We start from the raw sequence: 22,102 nt of genomic DNA, 5'->3' as shown, positions 1-22,102 counted from the left end.
CAGAAAAAATGTTAAATGTTACTTTAGTACCTACGCAATGATAATAAAAATGAAGATATTTATGCAGAGTTTCAACTATCTATGGTTAAGTTTGCTAAAGACAAGATATTTTCTTGAAAAAACACACGAAATCAGAAAAAATGTTCATTTTTCCTTTACTACCTACGCAATTAGGATAAAAATTAAGATATATATGCACTTTTTCAACTAACTATGTCTAAGTTTGCTAAAGACAAGCTATTTTCTTACAAAAACACACAAAATCAGAAAAAATATTGTTAGGTTAGGTTATGTTAGATTAGGTTAGGTTAGCCTACGTACGCGCACAGATAGGTGAGGTTAGGTTGGATTAAGTTAGGTTAGGTTAAGTTAGGTTAGGTTAAGTTAGGTTAGGCTAGATTACGTTAGGTTAGGTTAAGTTTGGTTAGGATAGGTGAGCCAAAGACCGCGCGCTACCGTAGGCTAACCTATCCAAACATAAATTAACCAAACCTAATCGAACCTAACTTAACTTAACCTAACTTAATCCAACCTACCCTAACCTCTATGCGCGCGTACGTAGGCTAACCTAACCTAATCTAACTTAACCTAACCCAACAATATTTTTTTTGATTTTGTGTGTTTTTGCAAGAAAATAGCTTGTCTTTAGCAAACTTAGCCATAGATAGTTAAAACTCTGCATAAATATCTTCATTTTAGCATGAGTGTTTAGTTACTAAAGGTCCAGTGAACATTTTTTTCTGATTTTGTGTGTGTTTTCGCAAGAAAATAGCTTGTCTTTAGCAAAGTTAGCCATAGATAGTTGAAACTCTGCATAAATATCTTCATTTAATCCTACTTGAGTAGGTACTAAAGGAACATTGAAAATTTTTTCTGATTTTGTGTGTTTTCGTGAGAAATTTGATTTTCTTTAGAAAACTTAGCCTTTGAGAGTTTAAACTCTTCATAAATATCTTCATTTCAGCCTAATTGCGTAGGTATTAAAGGAACATTGAACATTTTTTCTGATTTTGTGTGTTTTCGCAAGAAAATAGCTTGTCTTTAGCAAACTTAGCCATAGCTAGTTGAAACTGTGCATAAATATATTCATTTTTAGACTAAATGTGTAGGTACTAAAGGAACACTGAAAATGTTTTTTGATTTTGTATGTTTTCTCAAGAAAATAGATTGTCTTTAGCAAACTTAGCCATAGATAGTTGAAACTCTGCATAAATATCTCCATTTATAGTCTATTTGCGTAGTTAATAAAGGAACATTGAAAATTTTTTCTTATTTTGTTTGTGTTTTCGCAAGAAAATAGATTTTCTTTAGCAAACTTAGCCATAGCTAGTTGAATCTCTGAATAAATATCTACATTTAATCCTAATTGAGTAGCTACTAAATGAACATTGAACATTTTTTCTGAGTTTTTGTGTTTTAGCAAGAAAATTGCTTTTCTTTAGCAAACTTATTCATGGATAGTTGAAAATCTGAATAAATATCTTCACTTAAGCCTAATTTCGCAGGTACTAAATGAACATTGAATATTTTTTCTGATTTTGTGTGTTTTTACTAGGGAATAGCTTGTATGTAGCAAACTTAGCCATAGATAGTTCAAACTCTGCATAATTATCTTTATTTAAACCTAAGTGCATAGGTACTAAAAGAACAATGTACATTTTTTTATGATTTTTTTTGTTTTCGTTAGAAAATAGCATGTCTTTAGAAAACTTAGCCATAGCTAGTTGAAATTCTGCAAAAATACCTTCATTTTTTGTCTAATTAAGTAGTTACTAAATGAACATTTATAATTTTTTCTGATTTTGTGCGTTGTCGCAAGAAAATTTCTTGTCCTTAGAAAACACAGCTATATATAGGTGAAACTCTGCATAAATATATTCATATTTAGTTTTAGTGCGTAAGTACTAGAGGAATATTGTACATTTTTCAGAGTTTATTGTGTTTTCGTGAGAAAATAGCTTGTCTTTAGCAAACTTAGCCATAGCTAGTTGAAACTCTGCATAAATATCTTCATTTTTTGTCTACTTGTGTCGGTACTAGAGGAAAAGTGAGAATTTTACTACTGATTTTGTTTGTGTTTTTGAAATAAAATAGCTTGTCTATAGCAAACTTAGCCATAGATTGTTGAAACTCTGAAAAAATATCTTCATTTAAGCCTAATTGCTTATGTACTAAAGGACAATTGAAAATTTTTGCTCAGTTTGTGTGTTTTCGCAAGAAAATAGCTTGTCTTTAGCAAACTTAGCCATAGATAGTTGAAACTCTTCATAAATATATTCATTTTTAGCCTAATTTCGTAGGTGCTAGAGGAACAGTGAACATTTTACTTCTGATTTTGTGTGTTTTCGTACGAAAATAGCTTGTACTTAGCAAACTTATCCATAGCTAGTTGAAACTCTGAATAAATATCTTAATTTTTAGTCTAATTACGTAGGTACTAGAGGAACATTGTACATTTTTTCTGATTTTGTGTGTTTTCGCAAGAAAATAGCTTGTCTTTAGCAAACTTAGCCATGGATAGTTGAAACTCTTCATAAATATATTAATTTAATCCTATTTGCGTATTTTCTAGATTAACATTTATCATTTTAATTCTGATGTTGTTTGTGTTTTAGCACGAAAATAGCTTGTCTTTAGCAAACTTAGCCATAGCTAGTTGAAAATGTGCATAAATATATTCATTTAAGCCTAATTGCGTATTTGCTAAAGCAATATTGAAAATTTTTTTGATTTTGTTTGTTTTCTCAAGAAAATAGCTTGTCTTTAGCAAATTTAGCCATAGATAGTTGAAACTGTGCATAGATATATTAATTTTTAGCCTAATTGTGTAGGTACTATTGCGACATTTTACATTTTTCTTATTTTGTGTGTTTTCACATGAAAATAGCAGGTCTTTAGCAAACTTAGGCATATCTAGTTTAAACTCTGCATACATATCTTCATTTTTAGTCTAATTGCGTAGGTACTAATGGAACATTGAACATTTTTTCTAATTTTGAGTGTTTTCGCAAGTAAATAGCTTGTCTTTAGTAAACTTAGCCATAGCTAGTTGAAACTCTGCATAAATATCTTCATTTTTAGTCTAATTGAGTAGGTACTAAATGAACTTTGATCATTTTTTCAGATTTTGTGTGTTTTCACAAGAAAATAGCTTGTCTTTAGCAAACTTAGCCATAGATAGGAGAACTTGAACATTTTGCACTTCTTCGAGAAAACTCTGAATTAAAGTGGAGTTCATTATCTTCATGTTGAATATTCAAAATCAATGTATAACTTTTTCTATCTTCTATGAAAAATTTGGAACAGAACTTTAAATTTTATATTTAATTCAGTAAAATCAGAACCAAAGTTAAGAAAAATTTCAAATACAGTGAAACTTTTTATCTTACATGAAAATATTTAGAGGTATGATATTACGTTTTATATCTTCCACCGAAAAATTAGAATCGAACTTTAAATTTCTTTATCTCTTGGTGAAATAAAGAACTGAAATGGAAGATTTGTGTTTTCTCTGGAGAAATTAGAATTGAAGTGTGTTCTTTGGTAAATTTCAGAAGGGAACTTGAACTTTTATTCACTTCGTAGAGAGAATTTAAAATTGAATTGGAAGTTTTTATCTTCCAGGAAAATATTCACAATCATGCTATTAATTTTTCTATCTTCCACCTACAAAATAGAACTGAACTTTAAATTTCTTTATGTATTTGTTAAATAAAGAACTGAAGTGTAATATTTTTATTTTTTTTGGAGAACATAGAATTGAAGCTTTTTCTTTGCTAAAATTCCAATAAAAAATTGAACTTTTTTATCTTCAGTGAAAAATTTGCAACAGTATTTATATTTTTCCTCTCTTTGAGAGAGATCTGAACTAAAGTGGAAAATTTTTATATTATTTTGAAAAAAATTTAAATGTTCAATGACTAATGTCTTTTTCATTGAGAAAATTCAGAAGAGAACTTGAACTTTCATTGACTTCGTTGTGAAAATTTTAAGTTGAACTAAAACTTTTTATCTTCCGTGAAAATATTCACAAGTATGGTATTACTTTTTCCATCTACCACCGAAAAATTAGAATTGAATTTTAAATTTCTTTGTCTTTGTGAAATAAAGAAGTGAAGTGGAAGATTTTTGTTTTATCTGGAGAAATTAGAATTGAAGTTTTTTCTTTGATAAAATTAAAAATAGAACTTGAATATTCACTATCAAAGTATAACTTTTAAAATATTATATGAAAAATTTTGAAAATAACTAAATTTGTTTCATCTATATGTGAAAAGTCGGAACTTAATTTAAGAAAATTCAGAATTATAGTGAAACTTTTTATCTTCATTGACAATAATCACTAACATAGTACATCTTTTCCTATTTTCAACAGAAAAATTTAGAACAGAACTTTAAATTTTTTATGTCTTGGTGTACATAAAACTGAAGTGGAAGCTTTTTATTTTCTCAGGAGAAATTAGAATTGAATTGTGTGTTTTGGTAAAATTCAGAAGAGATCTTGAACTTTTTTATCTTCTATGAAAAATTTGGAATAGTATTTTAAATTTTTCATCTGTTCGAGAAAAATCTGAAGTGAAGTGGAAATTTTTTATATTATTTAGGGATAATTAAATTGATCAATAACTTATTTAATTTTCAATGAGAAAATTCAGAATCGAAGTTGAACTTTTCTTCTTCCGAGAAAATATATTGAACAGAACTTTAGATTTTTTCATCACTTTGAGAAAGGTATGAACTTAGTTTAATATAATTTAGAAATAAATTTAAACTTTGCATCATAATATAACAGAACTTTAAATTGTTCATCTCTTTGTAAAAATTAATAATAGCACCTTGAGAAAATTATAATTAAAGTGAAACTTTTAATATTCACTTAAACATAATAACAATCGTAGTATAACTTTTCCTATCTTCTAGATAAAAATTTAGAAATGAACTTAAAATTTTTCATCTCTTTGAGAAAAATCAGAACTTACTTTAAGAAAAATTATAAATAAAGTTAAACTTTTGATCTTCATGGAAAAAAATCATTGTCATAGCATTACTTTTTCTATTTTCAATCGAAAAATTTTGAATAAAACTTTAAATTTCTTTATTTCATCGTGGAACTTAAAACTGAAGTGGAAGATTTTTATTTTCTCTGTAGAAATTAGAATTGAAGTGTGTTCTTTAGTAAAGTTCAGAATAGAACTCGAACTTTTATTCACTTCGATGAGAAAAATTAAAATTTAACTAGAAATTTTTATATTCCAGTAATGAAGTAGCTATAATTGTATTTATTTTTATATCGTTCGAAGAAAAATTTAGAAATTAAATGTTAATTTCGTTATGTAATTTGTTAGATAGGTGAATTACTTGGTAGATTTTTTTTGTATCTGGATAAATGATAATTTTATTGCTTTCTGTATGAATTTTATGACGAGAACTTTAGCTTTTATTATCTTCTTTTAAATAAGTTTATATTGAACTAGAAATTTTTATCTTCCTGGAAAATATTCACAAGTATGGTATTACTTTTTCTATCTTCCACCGAAAAAATTTAGAATTGAACTTTAAATTTCATTATGTCTTTGTGAAATAAAGAGCTTAAGTGGAAGATTTTTATTTTCTCTGGAGAAATTAGAATTGAATTGTGTTCTTTGGTAAAATTCAGTAAAGAACATGAACTTTTCTTCACTTCGTTGAGAAAATTTAAAATTGAATAAGAACTTTTTATCTTCCATGAAAATATTTACAAGTATGGTATTAATTTTTCTATCTCCCACCGAAAAATTTAGAATTGAACTTTAAATTTCTTTATGGCATTTTGAAATAAAGAATTGAAGTGGTAGATTTTGGTTTTCTCTGGAGAAATTAGAATTGAAGTGTGTTCTTTGGTAAAGTTCAGAAGAGAACTTGAACTTTCCTTAACTTCGTTGAGAAAATTTTAAATTGAACTAGAAATTTTCATCTCCTATGAGAATATTCACAAGTATGATATTACTTTTTTATCTTCCATCGAAAAATTAGAATTGAACTTTAAATTTCTTTATGTCTTTGTGAAATAAAGAACTGAAGTGGAAGATTTTTGTTTTCTCTGGAGAAATTAGAATTGAATTGTGTTCTTTGGCAAAGTTCATAAGAGAACTTTAACTTTTCTTCACTTCGTTTATAAAATTTTAAATTGAACTCGAACTTGGGGGGCGCCGGGGGCGCTTGGGGCGCCCGGGGGGGGACCTTTGCGGCCGGGGGGCGGGCCTTGGGGGCACCGGGGGGGGCCTTTGGGAGGCTGGGGGACACTTGAGGACCGATTGGTCCTTTGGGAGCCGGTTGGCCCTTTGGGGGGCCGGGGAGGGCCTTTGGGGTCCGGGGGGCAGTTGGGGGCCTGGAGGACATTTGGGGACCGGTGTTGGGCCTTTGGGACCCCGTTGGTCCTTTGGGAGCTCGATGGGCGTTTGGGGGGCCCGGGGGTGCCCTTTGGGGATCCGGGGGCCCTTTGAGGACCAGAGGAGGGCCTTTGAGGGTCTGAGGAGGGCGTGTGGGGGGTTGGGGCTCGATGGGAGCTTGGGGGGGCCTTTGAGTACCGGGGGCTTCCTTCGGGGTTGGGGTGGGGATCGGAACCCTTTGGGGTTGGGGTAGAGGACCTCACAACACTGTTCAAATGAAACTTGTGTATTATAACGACCACAGAGTTTCACCCTCAAATTCTCTTCTAAAACCTTTCCTAAAATCTTCTTTCAAAATGTCTCTAACTGTTTCGCCGAAATAATCCCATAAAATATCTAAAACGGTTTCGCCCAAATAATCCCTAAACGTAATTTCAGCGTGTTCCTTTTGTTTGGCATCTCTGCGCTAACGCATTTCAAATTTCTAGGAAACCCTTTCCTACGTTAATCTCTTCATCTCATAAATTTTCCTAGCTAAACTATTAGGGTTTCGTTAGAATATCAATTTATCTCTTCGACTTAAAGCTCCGTGAAGCCGTATTTAAAAATAGAATTTCTATCTCTTTAGACTCCCGCATCATTCCAAGATAACAAGTGATGTCAATTATAATTCCTGACACTAAAGATCAATGAAGCCCTATTTAAAAATAGAATATTAATTTTTCTCTCTGACCTAAAGAACGTTTATCCCTCAGACCTAAGATTAAAGAAGCCTTAATGTTTCTTAATTCTCCCCTTCGTCAATTATAATTCCTGACACTAAAGATCAATGAAGCCCTATTCAAAAATAGAATATTAATTTTTCTCTCTGACCTAAAGAACGTTTATCCCTCAGACCTAAGATTAAAGAAGCCTTAATGTTTCTTAATTCTCCCCTTCGTGAATCAATAATTTCCCCTAGCGATTATGTAAATCACCCCACAGTGTCATAAATCAATAATTCCCTTAGCGATTATGTAAATCACCCCTTATGCCATTACACGTGGCCAAACAACAACAGATCGATTGACCTTGACCCCCATTAGACTCGATCAATAATCCTTGAATAAATTATGTCACCCATCGATTATGTAAATCACTCCTCATGTCATTACACGTGGCCAAACAACAACAGATCGATTGACCTTGACCCCCATTAGACTCGATCGATACTTCTTGAATAAAATATGTCCCCCATCGATTATGTAAATCACCCCTCATGCTATAACACGTGGCCAAACAACAACAGATCGATTGACATTGACCCCCCCATAAGACTCGATAGATAATCATTGAATAAATTATGTCCCGTCAGCATTAAACTAAATTGTAGATGGCAGCACGGTGTTCTCGTGGGACCTCCTGATAGGGTTCTACTGCAGCCTTTTTGGTCTAGGTCAACATCCCCTCCTCATGCCCTAATAGTTTGAACTTAATACTTTGAACTATTTTTGAGATCTTAGTGGTGCGTCAATTTGATAACCAGTATGGTTGTAATTTGATTTAGCCAAACGTTCTCTATAATAGTCCCTAAAACTTCCACATTAATATCATTAGCGTTAGTATTAGTAGTTGTAACAGCAGCTGTAGTACTACTACCACAAGTAGCAGTAGTATGCAAAGTGCATTTTTATTAGTTTAAACATATTCTTCAACATGCTCTGAAAAGTTTCAACCTAATACTCTAAGTCGTAATTGGGATACATACATACATACATGCGTGTATTTAAAAAACCAGTAGCCATATACACATAAACAAATAAATGAAGAACAATAGGGAAAGAACAATAACACTCAACAAATTTAGACTACAGCTTCTTTCCGCGCCATCACACCATTCTCTATAAAACAACCTAACGCAATAATTAGGTCTCTCGAAGTAGTCCCCAAAACACCCGGCAGCAGCGGTACATCCCCATGAAAAAATTTATCCCTAAAATTCGCCAAACTTTGGCATCTACTTAGAAAATGGTCTATCCCATCCCCAAACTCCCTAAAGAGGGGGTAGGCACGCCTACTTCCCGAGCTATCCTCATTATAAGACTCCCAGTAGCCTTTACGCAGTGGTATGCAATTTGCCCGCGCCTGAAACCAATACTTAAGGTTTCTCAACGGTAGGTTCAGCTTCAAATAAAACTCCTCCCCATACACATCTTTAATCAGTCTATAAGAATGCAGGCTACCTATAAAAATTTGCATTGATTGTTTATTTAATTTCTGTTCGTTTTAAGTTTTATTTATATTTCAATAGCAAAATATTTATTTCGTTTTACGATTAATTTTCATATTCTATCTAAGCATTACTCGGTTTAAGATCTATTTATTCATTTATATTATTACTTGTATGTTTTTTCCTATGATGGTTTTTTAATTTCTGTTCGTTTTTGGTTTCATTTATTCTTTAATGGTAATTTCTGGTCGTTTTGCGTTTCAATTTTAACAGGTATTTGTATCTGCTGAACTTAAGTTTAAAATGGCCTTTACTTTTCGTTGAAAAACTTATTTTTCGGAAAGTTTTTTTTTTTTATTAATCTATTAAAAAGGAAATAGAGATTTCAATTTTAATCAAATAAGCTTCCTCCAAAGCTAATATAACCACCGCTTCCATAAAAACCTGATATGCTCCTGAGGCATAACTTACAACCCTTATCCTGGACTCTGGGGATTGTGTCAACCCCGAAGGCATTGTTCTATTATCTTTGGACAATTTTGAACAAAATGTTTATCTCAAAAGTTATATCGGATTGGGAAAAAGAAGGCATGGGAGGGGGAGCTATTTGCCTTCCGATCATTTTTGACTCTTTAAAAGAAAAAATGAACTTTTAATTTCCAATCAAATTAGTCTCCTACAAAGTTCATACGACCACCCCTTTCGTAAGAACCTTACTTGCCCTCGAGATCTGGGGGGGGGGATTCAACCCTGGTGTTTGTGTTATATGATCTTTGCTCTATTTTGAATAAAATGGTTATCTCAAAAATTTTATCGGATGCATTTTGGAAAAGAGAGTGGGTGGTGGGGGGGGGGGCTAGTTGTCCTCTGGTTCCTTTTGACTCTTAAAAAAGGAAGTAGAACTTTCTAATTTCAATTAAATGGACCCTCTGAAGTTTATACGACCACCTCCTCCATACAGATGTTATATGCCCCCGGGGCATAACTTTCAACCCTCACTGCTCTTAAAAATGGAGCTAGAACTTTCCAATTTTAATTAAATAAACTCCTTTGAAGTTTATGCGACCACCTCTTCCATAAAAAACGCTATATGCCCCGGGGCATAACTTTCAACCCTTACTTTCAGGCTCTGGGTGATTGTATTGACCCCGAAGTTTTTGTTAGCTGATCTTTAGACTATTTTGAATGCAATGGCTATCTCAAAATCTTGATCGGATGCATTTGGGGAAGAAAGGGCTTAGGGGGCCTAGATGCCCTCTAATCACTTTTGACTCTTAAAAAGGGAACTAGAACTTTCAATTTCCAATCAAACGAGCCCCCTATGAAGTTTATATGACCACCCCTTCCATAAAAACCTTATAGGCTGTGCCCCGGGGTATAAATTACAACACTTGCCTCTGGTTTCTGGGGGGTTGTGTCAACCCCGCAGTTTTCGTTATCACATCTTTAAGTTATTGTTAACAAAATGACGACCTAAAAATTTTGATCAGCTGTAGGCTATTTGGAGGAAAAAAGTCATGGGGGAGCTTGTTGTGGTCTGATCACTTTGCCTCTTAAAAAGGGCGCTAGAGCTTCGGATTTCCAATCGAATGAGCCCCTCCGAAGCTCGTACGACCAGCCCTTTCATATGAAGTGCTTCTGGCATAAAAATAATAAGAATAAATTATGAAGCCTTATGGCCTTTACTATAGGCAACATTATTGTGTTGCCTCTGAAGCATTTAAATTTCCAGTTTAGTTAAGCAGTTCCATTTTCAAATTTCACATGATCTCCTAAAATATGAACAAATTTATGTTGTAAAATTTGAACTCAATTAAAGTTTGACAAAACAGTTTATATACTTGCCTCAATATGAGTTCCCTTTGAGCTTCTTTTAGTCATATTCTTTTCGTATTTCATACTTTTAATTATTCCTAACTTCGCAGTTAATTCGTTTCGCACCTGTTCTTTTTCAGCTCTCTCCTGTTTAAGTTGTTCTTCTATTGCTTTCCCTTTTCCTTTAAGACATTCTTGTGAAAATAGCAGATATTCAATTATCAGCTGAGCTAGCCGGAATAACTTGCAAACGTTCGGGTTCAAGTCTTCTGCATCGAATTCTTTTTCAAGGCTGCAGCATACCACGTTCTTTATGTTTTCTTGGAGCAAATCCAAATCTACTGAGTATATTATCAAGCTGATATCCGTCTTTGCTAAAAAAAAAACAAAAAAAACAAAAAAAAAACACACAATTTAAATTGGAAAGCGATCGATGTTATCTCGGGTAATTTCTAAGATAGAATTATTTGAAAAAAACTACTTTTTCTAAAGATTTAAAGAGGCTGAGTTACAAGGTCGAACCTTAAAACGTACAGGGATTAGGAGGCACCAGTGGGGGGGGGCTGTCACCCCCCAAACCCCCGCTTTCGCAGCCTTTAAATAAAAAAAAAGTTTTTTAAACTGAAAGTAAGGAGCGACATTAAATCTTAAAACGAACAGAAATTATTCCGTATATGAAAGGGGATGTGCCCTCCTCAACGCCTCGCTCTTTACGCTAAAGTTTGACTTTCTCACAACTTTTTTTTTAAACAATAAAAACTCTAATTTTTTTAAATTTAATTTAGAAAGAGCCTCTTTAACTCTTTAGAAAACGTAGTTTTTTTCAAATAATTTCTGCATTTTTTTTTACATTTTTTTAATTATTTTTTCTTTAATAAGTGTTCGCTGATCGTGTCCGGAGTCAAAGTGGGGGGGCTGCCGCCCCCCCCCCCAAACCCCCCGCTTTTGAAGATTCTTGTGGTAAGCCTTTTAATTCCTGAATAATCAAATCACTTCGTACATGGTGCCTCCTAATCCCTGTACGTTTTAAAGTTCGAACGTGTGACTCAGCCTCTTTAACAGCTCCCCAACTGTGCATCCTAATCCCTGTGCGTTTTAAGGGTCGACCTTGTAACTCAGCCTCTTAAACTCTTTAGAAAACGTAATTTTTTTCAAATAATTTAAAAAAGAAGCTGAGTTTCTTTTTTAAACTTTAAATTCAGTATATGAAAAATTTCCTCTGATGGTGAATCGAACCCGGGGTTTTCAGACTGACAGTCAGGAGTCTCGACCGCTGGACTAAAGAGACACACGTGTAATTGTTTTTAGTAAGAGGACTCTATTTTTGACGCAAGCAAATCCCCACAAAGCTTGATGTTTGGTTTTTGGAAAACAGGGAAGGAGTGATCAGATTGAGCTGAAATTTTGAGGATAAGCTCCCAGGCCCCAAGAAAGCTTATCGTCTAAATTTCAGCCCGATCAGACAACGTTAAAGGGGGGTTGTGATGGGAAAAATTAACATGGGCTATTATAGGAAAATGAGGTTTTTTGTAAATGTAAATTCGGGGGATAATTTTTTCGGTCTAAAAATTATCAAAAGGCCCTAACAGGTTGAATTCTGCTTTGAATGAGTCCTCACTCACCCGGTTCAGTTGCCAACTGTGGCCTGTAGGCGTGGATAACAAAAAAAAAGAGAAATGAAGTTTAAGTGGCTATATTTGGTTTTTTGAAAACAGGGAAGGAGTGATCGGATTGAGCTGAAATTTCGAGGATAAGCTCCCGGGCCCTAGGAAAGCTTAACCTCTAAATTTCAGCCCAATCGGACAACATTAAAGGGGGGCTGTGGTGGGAGGGTCGAAACTTCCGGCCCAGTTTACCCCATGAAGATAAAGTCGGAGGAGGATGAAATTTTGCACGTTTCTTAGTTTGAGTTTGGGCTACAAAATGCGATCACCGCCGTCTCTCTGCGACCTCTAGGACCTGAAATCGCTTAACATTGTGGTGGGTCGCCTCTTTATAGAGGCACAAGTGTGCCTCCTTGATGTAAAAGGGAGAAATAATAATGAAAGAATTTTTTTTTTGATTGTAAAACAAGGGTGTTCTTCAGTGAGGAGTTTTCCATACGTAATTGCACAATTATGCAAACTGAAATCTTGCAGAATTTGTATTTATTGCTTTGAATTGTTTCTAACCCTTCATTTAGTTCATATTTTATTTACTTTTTTTTCTAGTTTAAACAGAATGAAAGTATAGGAAATCGAGACTAATTTTTCACTAAGGTAACCACGAAACAAAAAAAAAATCAGCAAAACTTCACTTACGATAATGGAGTTTTGTAAAGATTTAAAAAAAAAAGAAAAAGAGTGAACAAATTACCCTAAAATGGACAAAATGTGACAAAAAGAAAATCGAAAAGAAAGACGTAACGCTACACAAAACAAATTGAGGACAAAACACATCTTAATAACTTTAATTAGAATAATTTATTCTTTAAATCTTAATAATAATTTATTTTTAACTCACAATAAACAATAAAACTAAAGTGGAGTAATGAAGTACAAGAAGATGAGAAAAAATTAAATAAAAATACGTGCAATTGTAAGGTAACAATTAAAATTAAATACAGGTCAAGAGAGCTTTTATCCTTTTGCGTTTGATGGATTCAATTAAACCTTACCAGTCTAAAGGAGACCCTTGACGGTCAATCATTTTGATCAAAAGTTTCCGTCAATTGATTGACATGTGCTTCAATCAATCTTCATTTGACTCTGCAATCAACCCTTCAATTTTGACTAAAGCTAATCTAACAGACTGCTTTTGATCAAAATGATCAAGTCCTTCAAAGTTTCTATCAATCACCATCAACGCTTGAATCAAACGCCAAACAGGTTCATAGACGGTCAATCATGCTTGAGCCAATTGATTGACGGATGTTTTTGATAAAAATGATGAACCGTCTTGGGCGTTAACTGAAGCTCTTTGACTTTTTTCAAATTCGACAATGTCGAAGAGTGCTGATGTTTGCTTGTGTTTTCTGTTGTTATGTGAAAAAAAGCAATATGACAGACATATTTGAGGACAACCGAGCAGATTTAAGTAACGCAACTGAACGTTTATCCGCGTATTTGGAACGAGGCAGTTCCTCTGATGACCTAAAAAGTGTCCCAGCAAAAGTCAAAGATTTAACTCAATACTGTCATTCAAGACGTAAAAAATTAGTTCAACATGTTGATGACGGTCACGCTAATGGGAGTTGGGCGTATGTGGAAAATATTGATCAATAATCTCAGAAAACAAGTGGGAACACAAAGGGAAAACGCAGTAAATTCAGGTTAAGGCAAAAAGAAAACACAAAAATAAGAACTCCGGTTGCATTTCTGGTGCAAAATGCGTCAAATCGTCATTTCAGTTATTGTGAGAGCTGGATAAAAATTGGGCTGGAAAAATCTTGGATCGAGTAACAGAGTGAACAAATTAATCTTGCAGAAGTATATTGTGCTTTTCTTGATCTTCAAAAATATTAGAGGCACCTAATTAACATAAGGTGCTAAATATTAGCGCCCAAAAAAAGAGCCACAAATTGTATTTATTATAAGGTTTAATAAAAATGCCTTCGCGATGCCTGCCTCCCAAGGGTCGTGAATAATGCAAATAACCAATTTTACCAACATGGCTTTTAATATGGAAGAGACTGGGGCTTGATTGATGTTAGATGTATATGTTAGATGTAGGCTAGATGTGTAATGTTAGATGTGGTTAGAAACTTTCAGGGATCATATTCTGGATCATTTATTAGGGTTACAACTGTGACTGCAACCTAGTAAAGAGCGAACAACGAGTGTTAGGGACCGACATTTTAAAGAGCATTTTAGAAAGCCGTCAAATGGGGGTAAAATTGCCCTTTGAAACTGATTTGAGAATGTTAATTAATTTTGTTTTTTGTTGTTAATAGTTTATTGCGGAAAATGTTATTTGAGAATTTCGAAATTGAACCTAAACCCCCGCAATAATGTTTTGGGGCTCATACACATACAAGACCTTTTTTATACCTTTTTTATACTTTTTTTTAATACTTTTTACTATTACTTTTTAGTACTTTATACTATTACTCGTAGCCAGTATTATGGAGCTAGCTGCCTCAATGTTTCTTTACACCATTACGATCTTGATAACCGATGTGATTAAGCCAACTTTTGTTTTTTATTTAATAGTCAAATTTGTTTGTTATCAAAACGATGTTGTAGTTCTGTCAGAGTCATAGCAATCAAAACGAGGGTGAGATTGAAGTGTCCATGTCTGTTTTTTTTTTTAGTTTAGTTATTACTTGCCATGCTTTTCTTACAATAATAACATAATTTATCAAATCCAGGTACGAAGTTAAAAATGGCAATCTCCTGATGTTCTAATCCCCCCCCCCCACGTGCCAAAGGGTGAGACTAAGAATTCGAAGAAAAGTCTCTGTTCAGATTTGCGCTCTTTAGCCATGAACAAAAAGAAATTTCCTACAAAAAATATCGTTGTTTGTGAAATTACCCATCCCTCTCCACATCTGAAGCTAGGTTGGAGCTAATAGCGAAGCGCAATATTAGTTCATATTTGAGCTAATGGACGTGAAATTGCAATGAAGGGGACCCCTCTTGTACTAATAGCTAAGCATGGTCGCCCCCTCTGACCTGATTTAGAGTGAAAATGGGGTGCTAATGATGGAAGCTTCCAATTCTGATGTCATTTTTTGGTCTCTTCAGAATTGAATTAATAGGAAACGACCTTTTAATCCACCTGATACTACACAAATTAAGATTCACATTTTTCATCCCCCTTTGACCTCGCTCGGGGTAAAAATAGGGTTCTGAATGATGAAAATTTCCGATTCCAATATCATTTTTGGTCTCGACCTTTTGGTCCACAAAATATGGCAAAAAATTTAATTCGACGTCCTCCCCCCTCTCTTTCCCCTGAAAAAGGGGTATTTGTGCACGCCCGATTTTCTATATGTTATTAAACGAATTTTTCTGAAGATTTTGGTGGCTGGAACATTTTTGTTACTCAAATGCCGAGTCAAAATCATATTTTTACTGGACTAGATGAACATCAATGTTTCTTTTATTTGGGTTGGGCTGAACAAGGTTGAGTTGACAGTTACACGCACCACCGGTTGTACTACTCACTTCCCTTGGAAATGATCCCTCCCCCTCTATTGAATCCATACCTCTGCTTAGAAAAATCTTCTGATTTCGTGGGTTTGTAATTTTTTTTTGCTAACATCACCAACTGCTTCATAATGCCAAATAAAGCCAATTTGAAAAATAAAGACAAAACACAATATCACCAAACTTGTGTATATATTTTCACTAGGGTGGTAGTAGGGGTGGGGCATGGACACGTTTGTAAAGGCGGTAATTTGTGTAATCAGAAAAAGTGTTAAGAGATGTAAAGAATCTTCACCTTTTAGCTGGCGAACTAATCGGGAAAAGGGGAAATTTACCCCTCCATCAAACATTGTTCTTACCCAATAGATTCCAGTCCAGTCGTTCACTTTTTTTCCGAAACTGAAATGTCCCATTTTCTAAATCTCTTCTTTCAAGCATGGTAGTCCGCACTGTTTATCCGCATAACTACTTATTTTAATTTGTCCCAGTCTTTAGTTCAGTTTTGTTTTTAAGTTGCCATAACAACCACGATATCACGAATGTATCAATAGATTTGGAAGTTCTAAATAATAATACAAACACAATTGTGTAAAATCATTTCACCGAAACAGGATAGTCTATTTAATTGTTAATACTCTGAATAATTACATTAAAGTACATTAAATATATTAAAAAAGTAACATATTTCAATATATTTGTTAAATATGTTAAAAGTTTATAAATTTTTGGCGACGTTTTAGTGTAATAGTGGCACCATGAATGTCCGCAATTTTGTGAATGTCAACATTCACCGGTGAATTTCCGAAATACCTTTATTTCTCCTTGAATTTAGTCAGCGTTGCCAGTCAAATTTTTCCATTTAATGCAAGGTTTGATGGTACTCTTGCAATATGCAGGCCTTTAAGTTTGGTTAATGCTAATGAAATGAAATATAATAGGATGAATATATAATAGTTTAGAAATAAATTTGGGCTATATATTTGCACATTAGGGGGAAGGTTGGGGGTAAAGCATAGCGTATATTAAATACATAACCTGATCTAACCTAGGCACCTTCCCCACCCCCCCCCCCTAAACCCCAAAAAATCACAGCTTAATATCGTATTCGCAATGAAAACCATGCTATCATTGTCTAGTTTATAGAGGTAAACATATCGAAACCGGGCTTCATCATTACCTACACTATAGCAGTTAACCCAAAAGCCCTGCGTCAAGCAAGAGTACCGGTTTGATAATGACAAGTTAGGTTAGAATAGGTTATGCTAGGTGAGGTTGGGTTAGCTTAGGTTTTAACCCATTTCTGATATTTACAAGCAAATTTAACCTAAACTAACATAATCTAACCTCACCTAACTTTTGCCATCATAGCTTGCAAAAGACTGTAAAAGCTGACTCGAAAAGCAAATTGAATCTCAGCTGAGAAAAAGGAATTTTGGACATTCACCCGTGAATGTCGACATTAACCAGAATTCGGTTATTCACGGTAACAATATGACAAAGGCTGCTAATCAGAAAATATAACTAGTTAGAGGTAATATTAATTAATAAGCGTAATTTGAATGATGGCATAAATTTTTGGTATATGTCAATTGTTCAGAACACACTCTAAGAATTTTGATTTGAATGTAAGATCTGAGAAAACCGATTTCATAGCCACATAGGCAAGTGACGGGTGATCGAATGCATTAAACTTCAATAATTTGGGCTATATATTTGCACTTTAAGGGGGGGGGGGGTAATGTATAGCGGGTCTACATGTAAAATGTGTTAGTTGCAATTATTGTGCATATTATGAAGAACGAATTGTTTTCCAACTTCACGCTGTCCAAACACTTTACCCCCCTTCCTAATGTGCAAATATATAGCCCAAATTATATAAGTTCAGCTTTATTATAATATAAATTATATCGGTTTGCCAATTAAATAAGTCTTGTGGCTGTGAAATATGAAACTGGCTTTTACAGATCTACAGATCGAAATTCTTGAGTGTGTTCCGAATAATTACCTAAGTACCAAGTTTTTCAACAGGGGGAGCCTTGAAAATATTGCTGGTGGGGGCATTGTTATATAAGTGGGTTGTGCCAAATTTTTTGTAGTATTTCTTCTGAAAATCAAAACAAATTTGTGTGAACATAAAAGATTTATTAACAGGATTGTCACTTGGTGAAAAAATAAATCACTAGATTCCTGAAAAAAATCGCTAAATCGGCATAAAAAATCACTAGATTGTTGAAAAAAAAATACAATAAATAAACAACAAAATCAATAAAGTTACAATTAGCTGCTAAAAAGGTGGTGTAACTACACCCCTAAATTTTGAAAAAATGTCTTCATTTTCGTGAAAAATACTATTTTTTAATTTCCTTTTTTGTATCCTTATAACATAATAAAAGAAAAAACAACTTACCTTACCTCCAGCATAATCCTGAATTGGCGTACTTTGCTTATTTCCCCGATCCGTGAATGTTGGCTTGGCTAGTGGTAGTTTACCCTTTCGAATCGCGAGAATGTTGTAAAATTAGTGTTGGTGTTCTAGTTTTGAGAAGGCAGTCTACAACCAAGAACGTATATACTGCAGTAAAAAGTACAAAGTGCTTTTTTTCTTTCTTTTTTTTTATACTGAGCAGCAAACCTTTTTGTAAGGTTAGCTCGGTAGCTGCGTCGTAGTTCGTTTTTGAGCCGCCCTCTTCTTCTGGTACCATATGTTTGCCACTGGAAGACGATCTTTGGCACCCAAGCTTCAGCGTTGCCAACGCTTTGAAATAAACTGTAGCCTACCAGTTTTCCAGCTAAAATTGTACCGCAAGTGGATAAATTGTACCATCTGAATAGCAAGTTAAAGATTTGCCGCAACTAGAAGAAAGATTTTGAGAAACCAAAAACTTGAACAGATATCTGTGTAAGAAAGGAGCAAGTGAAGCCAAAATAAACAGAAAAAAACCATAAATTTACCGCACTGTGCCAGGACCTCCAAATATACCATAAACGGTATAATTGTACCGCTTTGGCAACGCTGCATAAATTTCAGACAGGGGAATCATTTGGCTGGGGTGTCTTCACTTCCAGTATTTGATTACCTCCTTTATCATCGGATGAGACACCTTCTGTCGTGTAATAGCGTTCACCACCTTCTGGTACCATTGAATATTTAGACTGCGCGTGCTTATGAATTTCGAACGCGTGGAATTGTAATACAAAATTACAGCGAATTTACAACTGTAGCCAACGGAAAGCAGATCTTGATTTGTCAACTGTATATCATTTAAAACAAAATAAAAAATCCTTTAGCGATAAAATAAATTTGTCCAGTGGTTGTGATCTCAGCTTGTTCATTAATTAAAAAAAACTCTTTCCACAAAATATGTTTTTCAAAGATAAGTAAAGAACTCCATTAAACAAAGCTGAGCAAAAATAAAATCAAATAATCTACCAAGCGTGAAACTACCACAAATCAGCATCGATAAATAAATGAAACCCAAAACGAACAAAAATTACAATAAATAACCGAGTCAAACCTAAAACGAGCAGAAATTAACATAAGTTTGGCTCAAAACCCCTATGCCTTCCAAGGCCAGAACATAGTTTGCACTTAATTGAAAAAAATATAAATGTTTTTACTTTTATAACTTTAATAAATCAAATAATACTAACATTTTGATTACTAAATATCTGTATATTTATATTAAACTGACAATGCACATTCATTTGTATTTTTTTTTCAGTAAGGTACAAATTATGTTCTGGCCTTGGGAAGGCATAGGGGTTTTGAGCCCAACTTATGTTAATTTCTGCTCGTATTGAGTTTCACTCGGTTTTTTATTGTAATTTCTGTTAGTTTTGGGTTTCATTTATTTATCGATGATGATTTGTGGTAGTTTCACGCTTGGTAGATTATTTGATTTTATTTTTGCTAATTTTTTGTTTAATGGAGTTCTTTACTTTTCTTTGAAAAACATATTTTTTGGAAAAAGTTTTTTTTTAATTAATTTCTGTTCGTTTTATATAGACATAGTCTTTTCAGAGAAAAAGAAAATAACACTCTAAACCTTTTAGTTTTTTAAAGAATTTATAGTTTGGCCTGATATTTGTATGCTGGAGAAAAGTTCAGAGAGGAAAGAAACTAAAAAAATGAAAAATAAAATCAAAAAGGGTGAAAAAACGAGGATTTTGTCAGCCAGTGGTGAACCATGAAGATGACAAAATATAAGCAAATACTTCGACAAGGACCTCCGCCAAGTCGGCATCAGTGCTAAACAAAAAAGGAGACAAACAAAAAAAAAACGAAAAACTCATTTTTTTTTTTTTTTTTTTTTTTTTTTTTTTTTTTCTTTTTTTAGCACTGAGGACGACTTGGCAACATTATCTTGCCAAGATAATGTTGGCAAGTAGCTACAATCTTCGGTTATTTAAGAAAACTTATAGTTATAAGTTAACTATACAAATAATAACTGGAAATAGTGACAAAACGGCATAACTAGTACAAAAAATTATGTCTTTTTTGTCTGCACGTAATTTTTTGGGGTCAGGACAAAATGATTTTTTTTGGAGCAGGGAAGGTCCCGATTTGAAATTTTGAATTGCAGCTTTTAGAATTTGATTAATTGCAAAATTAATATAGTACAACTATTATTTGTTGTACTGTTGTACTGTTGCAACTGAAATAACTGGAAATGTTGCTGTCTTTAAATCGTCATTTTGAAAAAAAAAATCTTGCAATCCAATTCATGAATATGTGTTTTAAGCTTCGAAAGTGGCTCCTAGTTGCGTGGATATAAGTGGCTCCTAATAAATAAAACGTTACGTTAAAAATAATTACTGGTTTTGCAACTTTCCTTGGTTCTTTGTCAGATGTATTTTGTTTATTATTTTGAAGCTCAGAATGTAAATTGTCAGAATTATGGGAATTGTTGCAAAACGTTGAATCTTATGGCAACATTTGGTTTGGAGCCCTTTTTGAAATTTCTATAAAAACTTTCTATATAAACTTTATATGCCCCCTGGCCATAACTTACAACCCTTGCACTGAGGGTTCTGCGGGGGTTATCATCCTAAAAGACCTAATTTCCAGAACTTTCACGTACGTTGAACAAAATGAATATCTTAAAACTTTGATTGATTGTGTTTGAAAAAGTGGTGGGCGTGAGAGGGGCGTTAATTGCTCTCCAATCACTTTAATTTATTAAAAAAGGCACTGGCTCTTTCAATTTCCAATTTAATAAGCCCTTTTGAAGTTTGTACGCTTTCAATAAAAACCTTATACGCCCCCCGGGAATAACTTACAACCCTTGCCCGGCGGGCTGTGGGGGGGGGGGGGCTTGCCATCCTTAAAGACATAATTTGAAAACTTTAAACTACGTTGAATAAAATGGCTATCTAAAATATTGATTGGATGTGTTTGGAGAAAAGATGGGCGGGAGAGGGGGGCTACTTTCCTTCAAATGACTTTCGACTATTAAAAAGGGCACTATCGCTTTGAATTTCCAATCTAATGAGCCCTTTTTCAAGTTTCTACGACAAAGATTTCAATAAAAACCTTATATACCCCCAGGGCATAATTTATAACCCTTGCCCTGAAGACTGTGGGGGGGAGTGTCCTGCTCAAAGGTATAATCTCCTGAACTTTGAACCGCGTGGAACAAAATGGCTATCTCAAAATCTTTATTTGATGTGTTTGGGAAAGTGGTGGGCAAGAGAGGGGCGTTTGTCGCTATCCAATCACTTTCAACTATTAAAAAAGCCACTAGTCCTTTCAATTTCCAATTGAATGGGCCCTTTTGAAGTGTCTACGACAACGCTTTCTATAAAAACCTTATATGCCCCCAGGGCACAACTTACAAACCTTACCCTGAGGGTTCTGGGGGAGGGGTTCTCATCCTTAAAGAACTAATGTCCAAAACTTTCAACTATGTTGAATAAAATGGTCATCACAAATTTTGATTGGATGTGTTTGGGGGAAAGATGGGTGTGGCGGTGGGCTAGTTGCCCTCCAATCACTTTCGACTATTAAAAAGGGTACTAGCCCTTTTAATTTCTAATCAAATGAGCCCCTTTTGAAGTTTTTACGACAACACTTTCTATAAAAAAAAACCTTATATACCCCCAGGGCATAACTTAGAACCCTTGCCCTGAGGGTCGTGGGGGAGTGTCATCCTCAAAAATATAATTTCTATCAGGAAATCAACTACTCTGAACAAAATGGCTGTTTCAAAATTTTTATTGGATGTGTTTGGGGGATTGATGGGCTGGGAGGGGGGGCGGCTAGTTGCCCTCCAATCACTTTCGACTATTAAAAAGGGTATTAGCCATTGAATTTCCAATCATATGAGCCTATTTTGAAGTTTATACGACTACATCTTCTATAAAATCTTATATGCCCCCAGGGCATAACTTAAAACCCTTGCTGTGAGGGCTCTGGGGGAGTATCCTCCTCAAAAGCATATTTTCTATCTAGAAATCAAATACGCTGAACAAAATGGCTGTCTCAAAATTTTGATTGAATGTGTTTGGGGAAATGATGGGCGTAGGGGGGGGGGGCATGTTGCCCTCCATTCACTTTCGACTATTAAAAAGGGCACTAGTCC

The 22,102-nt window shown here is 34.2% G+C and overlaps 1 protein-coding gene across 1 annotated transcript in view; it reads right to left on the bottom strand.

The window, feature by feature from the left end:
• Positions 1 to 15,973, bottom strand: part of DZIP1 (DAZ interacting zinc finger protein 1) — a 197,446-nt gene extending 181,473 nt beyond the window's left edge. The window contains exons 1-2 of the mRNA XM_089104600.1: positions 15,881 to 15,973; positions 10,423 to 10,766 (exon numbers count right to left, since the gene is read on the bottom strand). Coding sequence (XP_088960726.1) covers positions 10,423 to 10,766; positions 15,881 to 15,959 — 423 coding nt within the window. The 5' untranslated portion in view covers positions 15,960 to 15,973. The remainder of the gene's footprint in view (positions 1 to 10,422; positions 10,767 to 15,880) is intronic.
• Between the last annotated feature and the right edge of the window lie 6,129 nt (positions 15,974 to 22,102).

The sequence above is a fragment of the Artemia sp. Qi Xiang Cuo genome, chromosome 18, assembly GCF_049724085.1.
Source record: "Artemia sp. Qi Xiang Cuo chromosome 18, ASM4972408v1, whole genome shotgun sequence".
Taxonomy (NCBI): Eukaryota; Metazoa; Arthropoda; class Branchiopoda; order Anostraca; family Artemiidae; genus Artemia; species Artemia sp. Qi Xiang Cuo.
The sequence above is the reverse complement of the archived record's forward strand: the minus strand, read 5'-3'. Positions and strand labels throughout refer to the sequence as shown.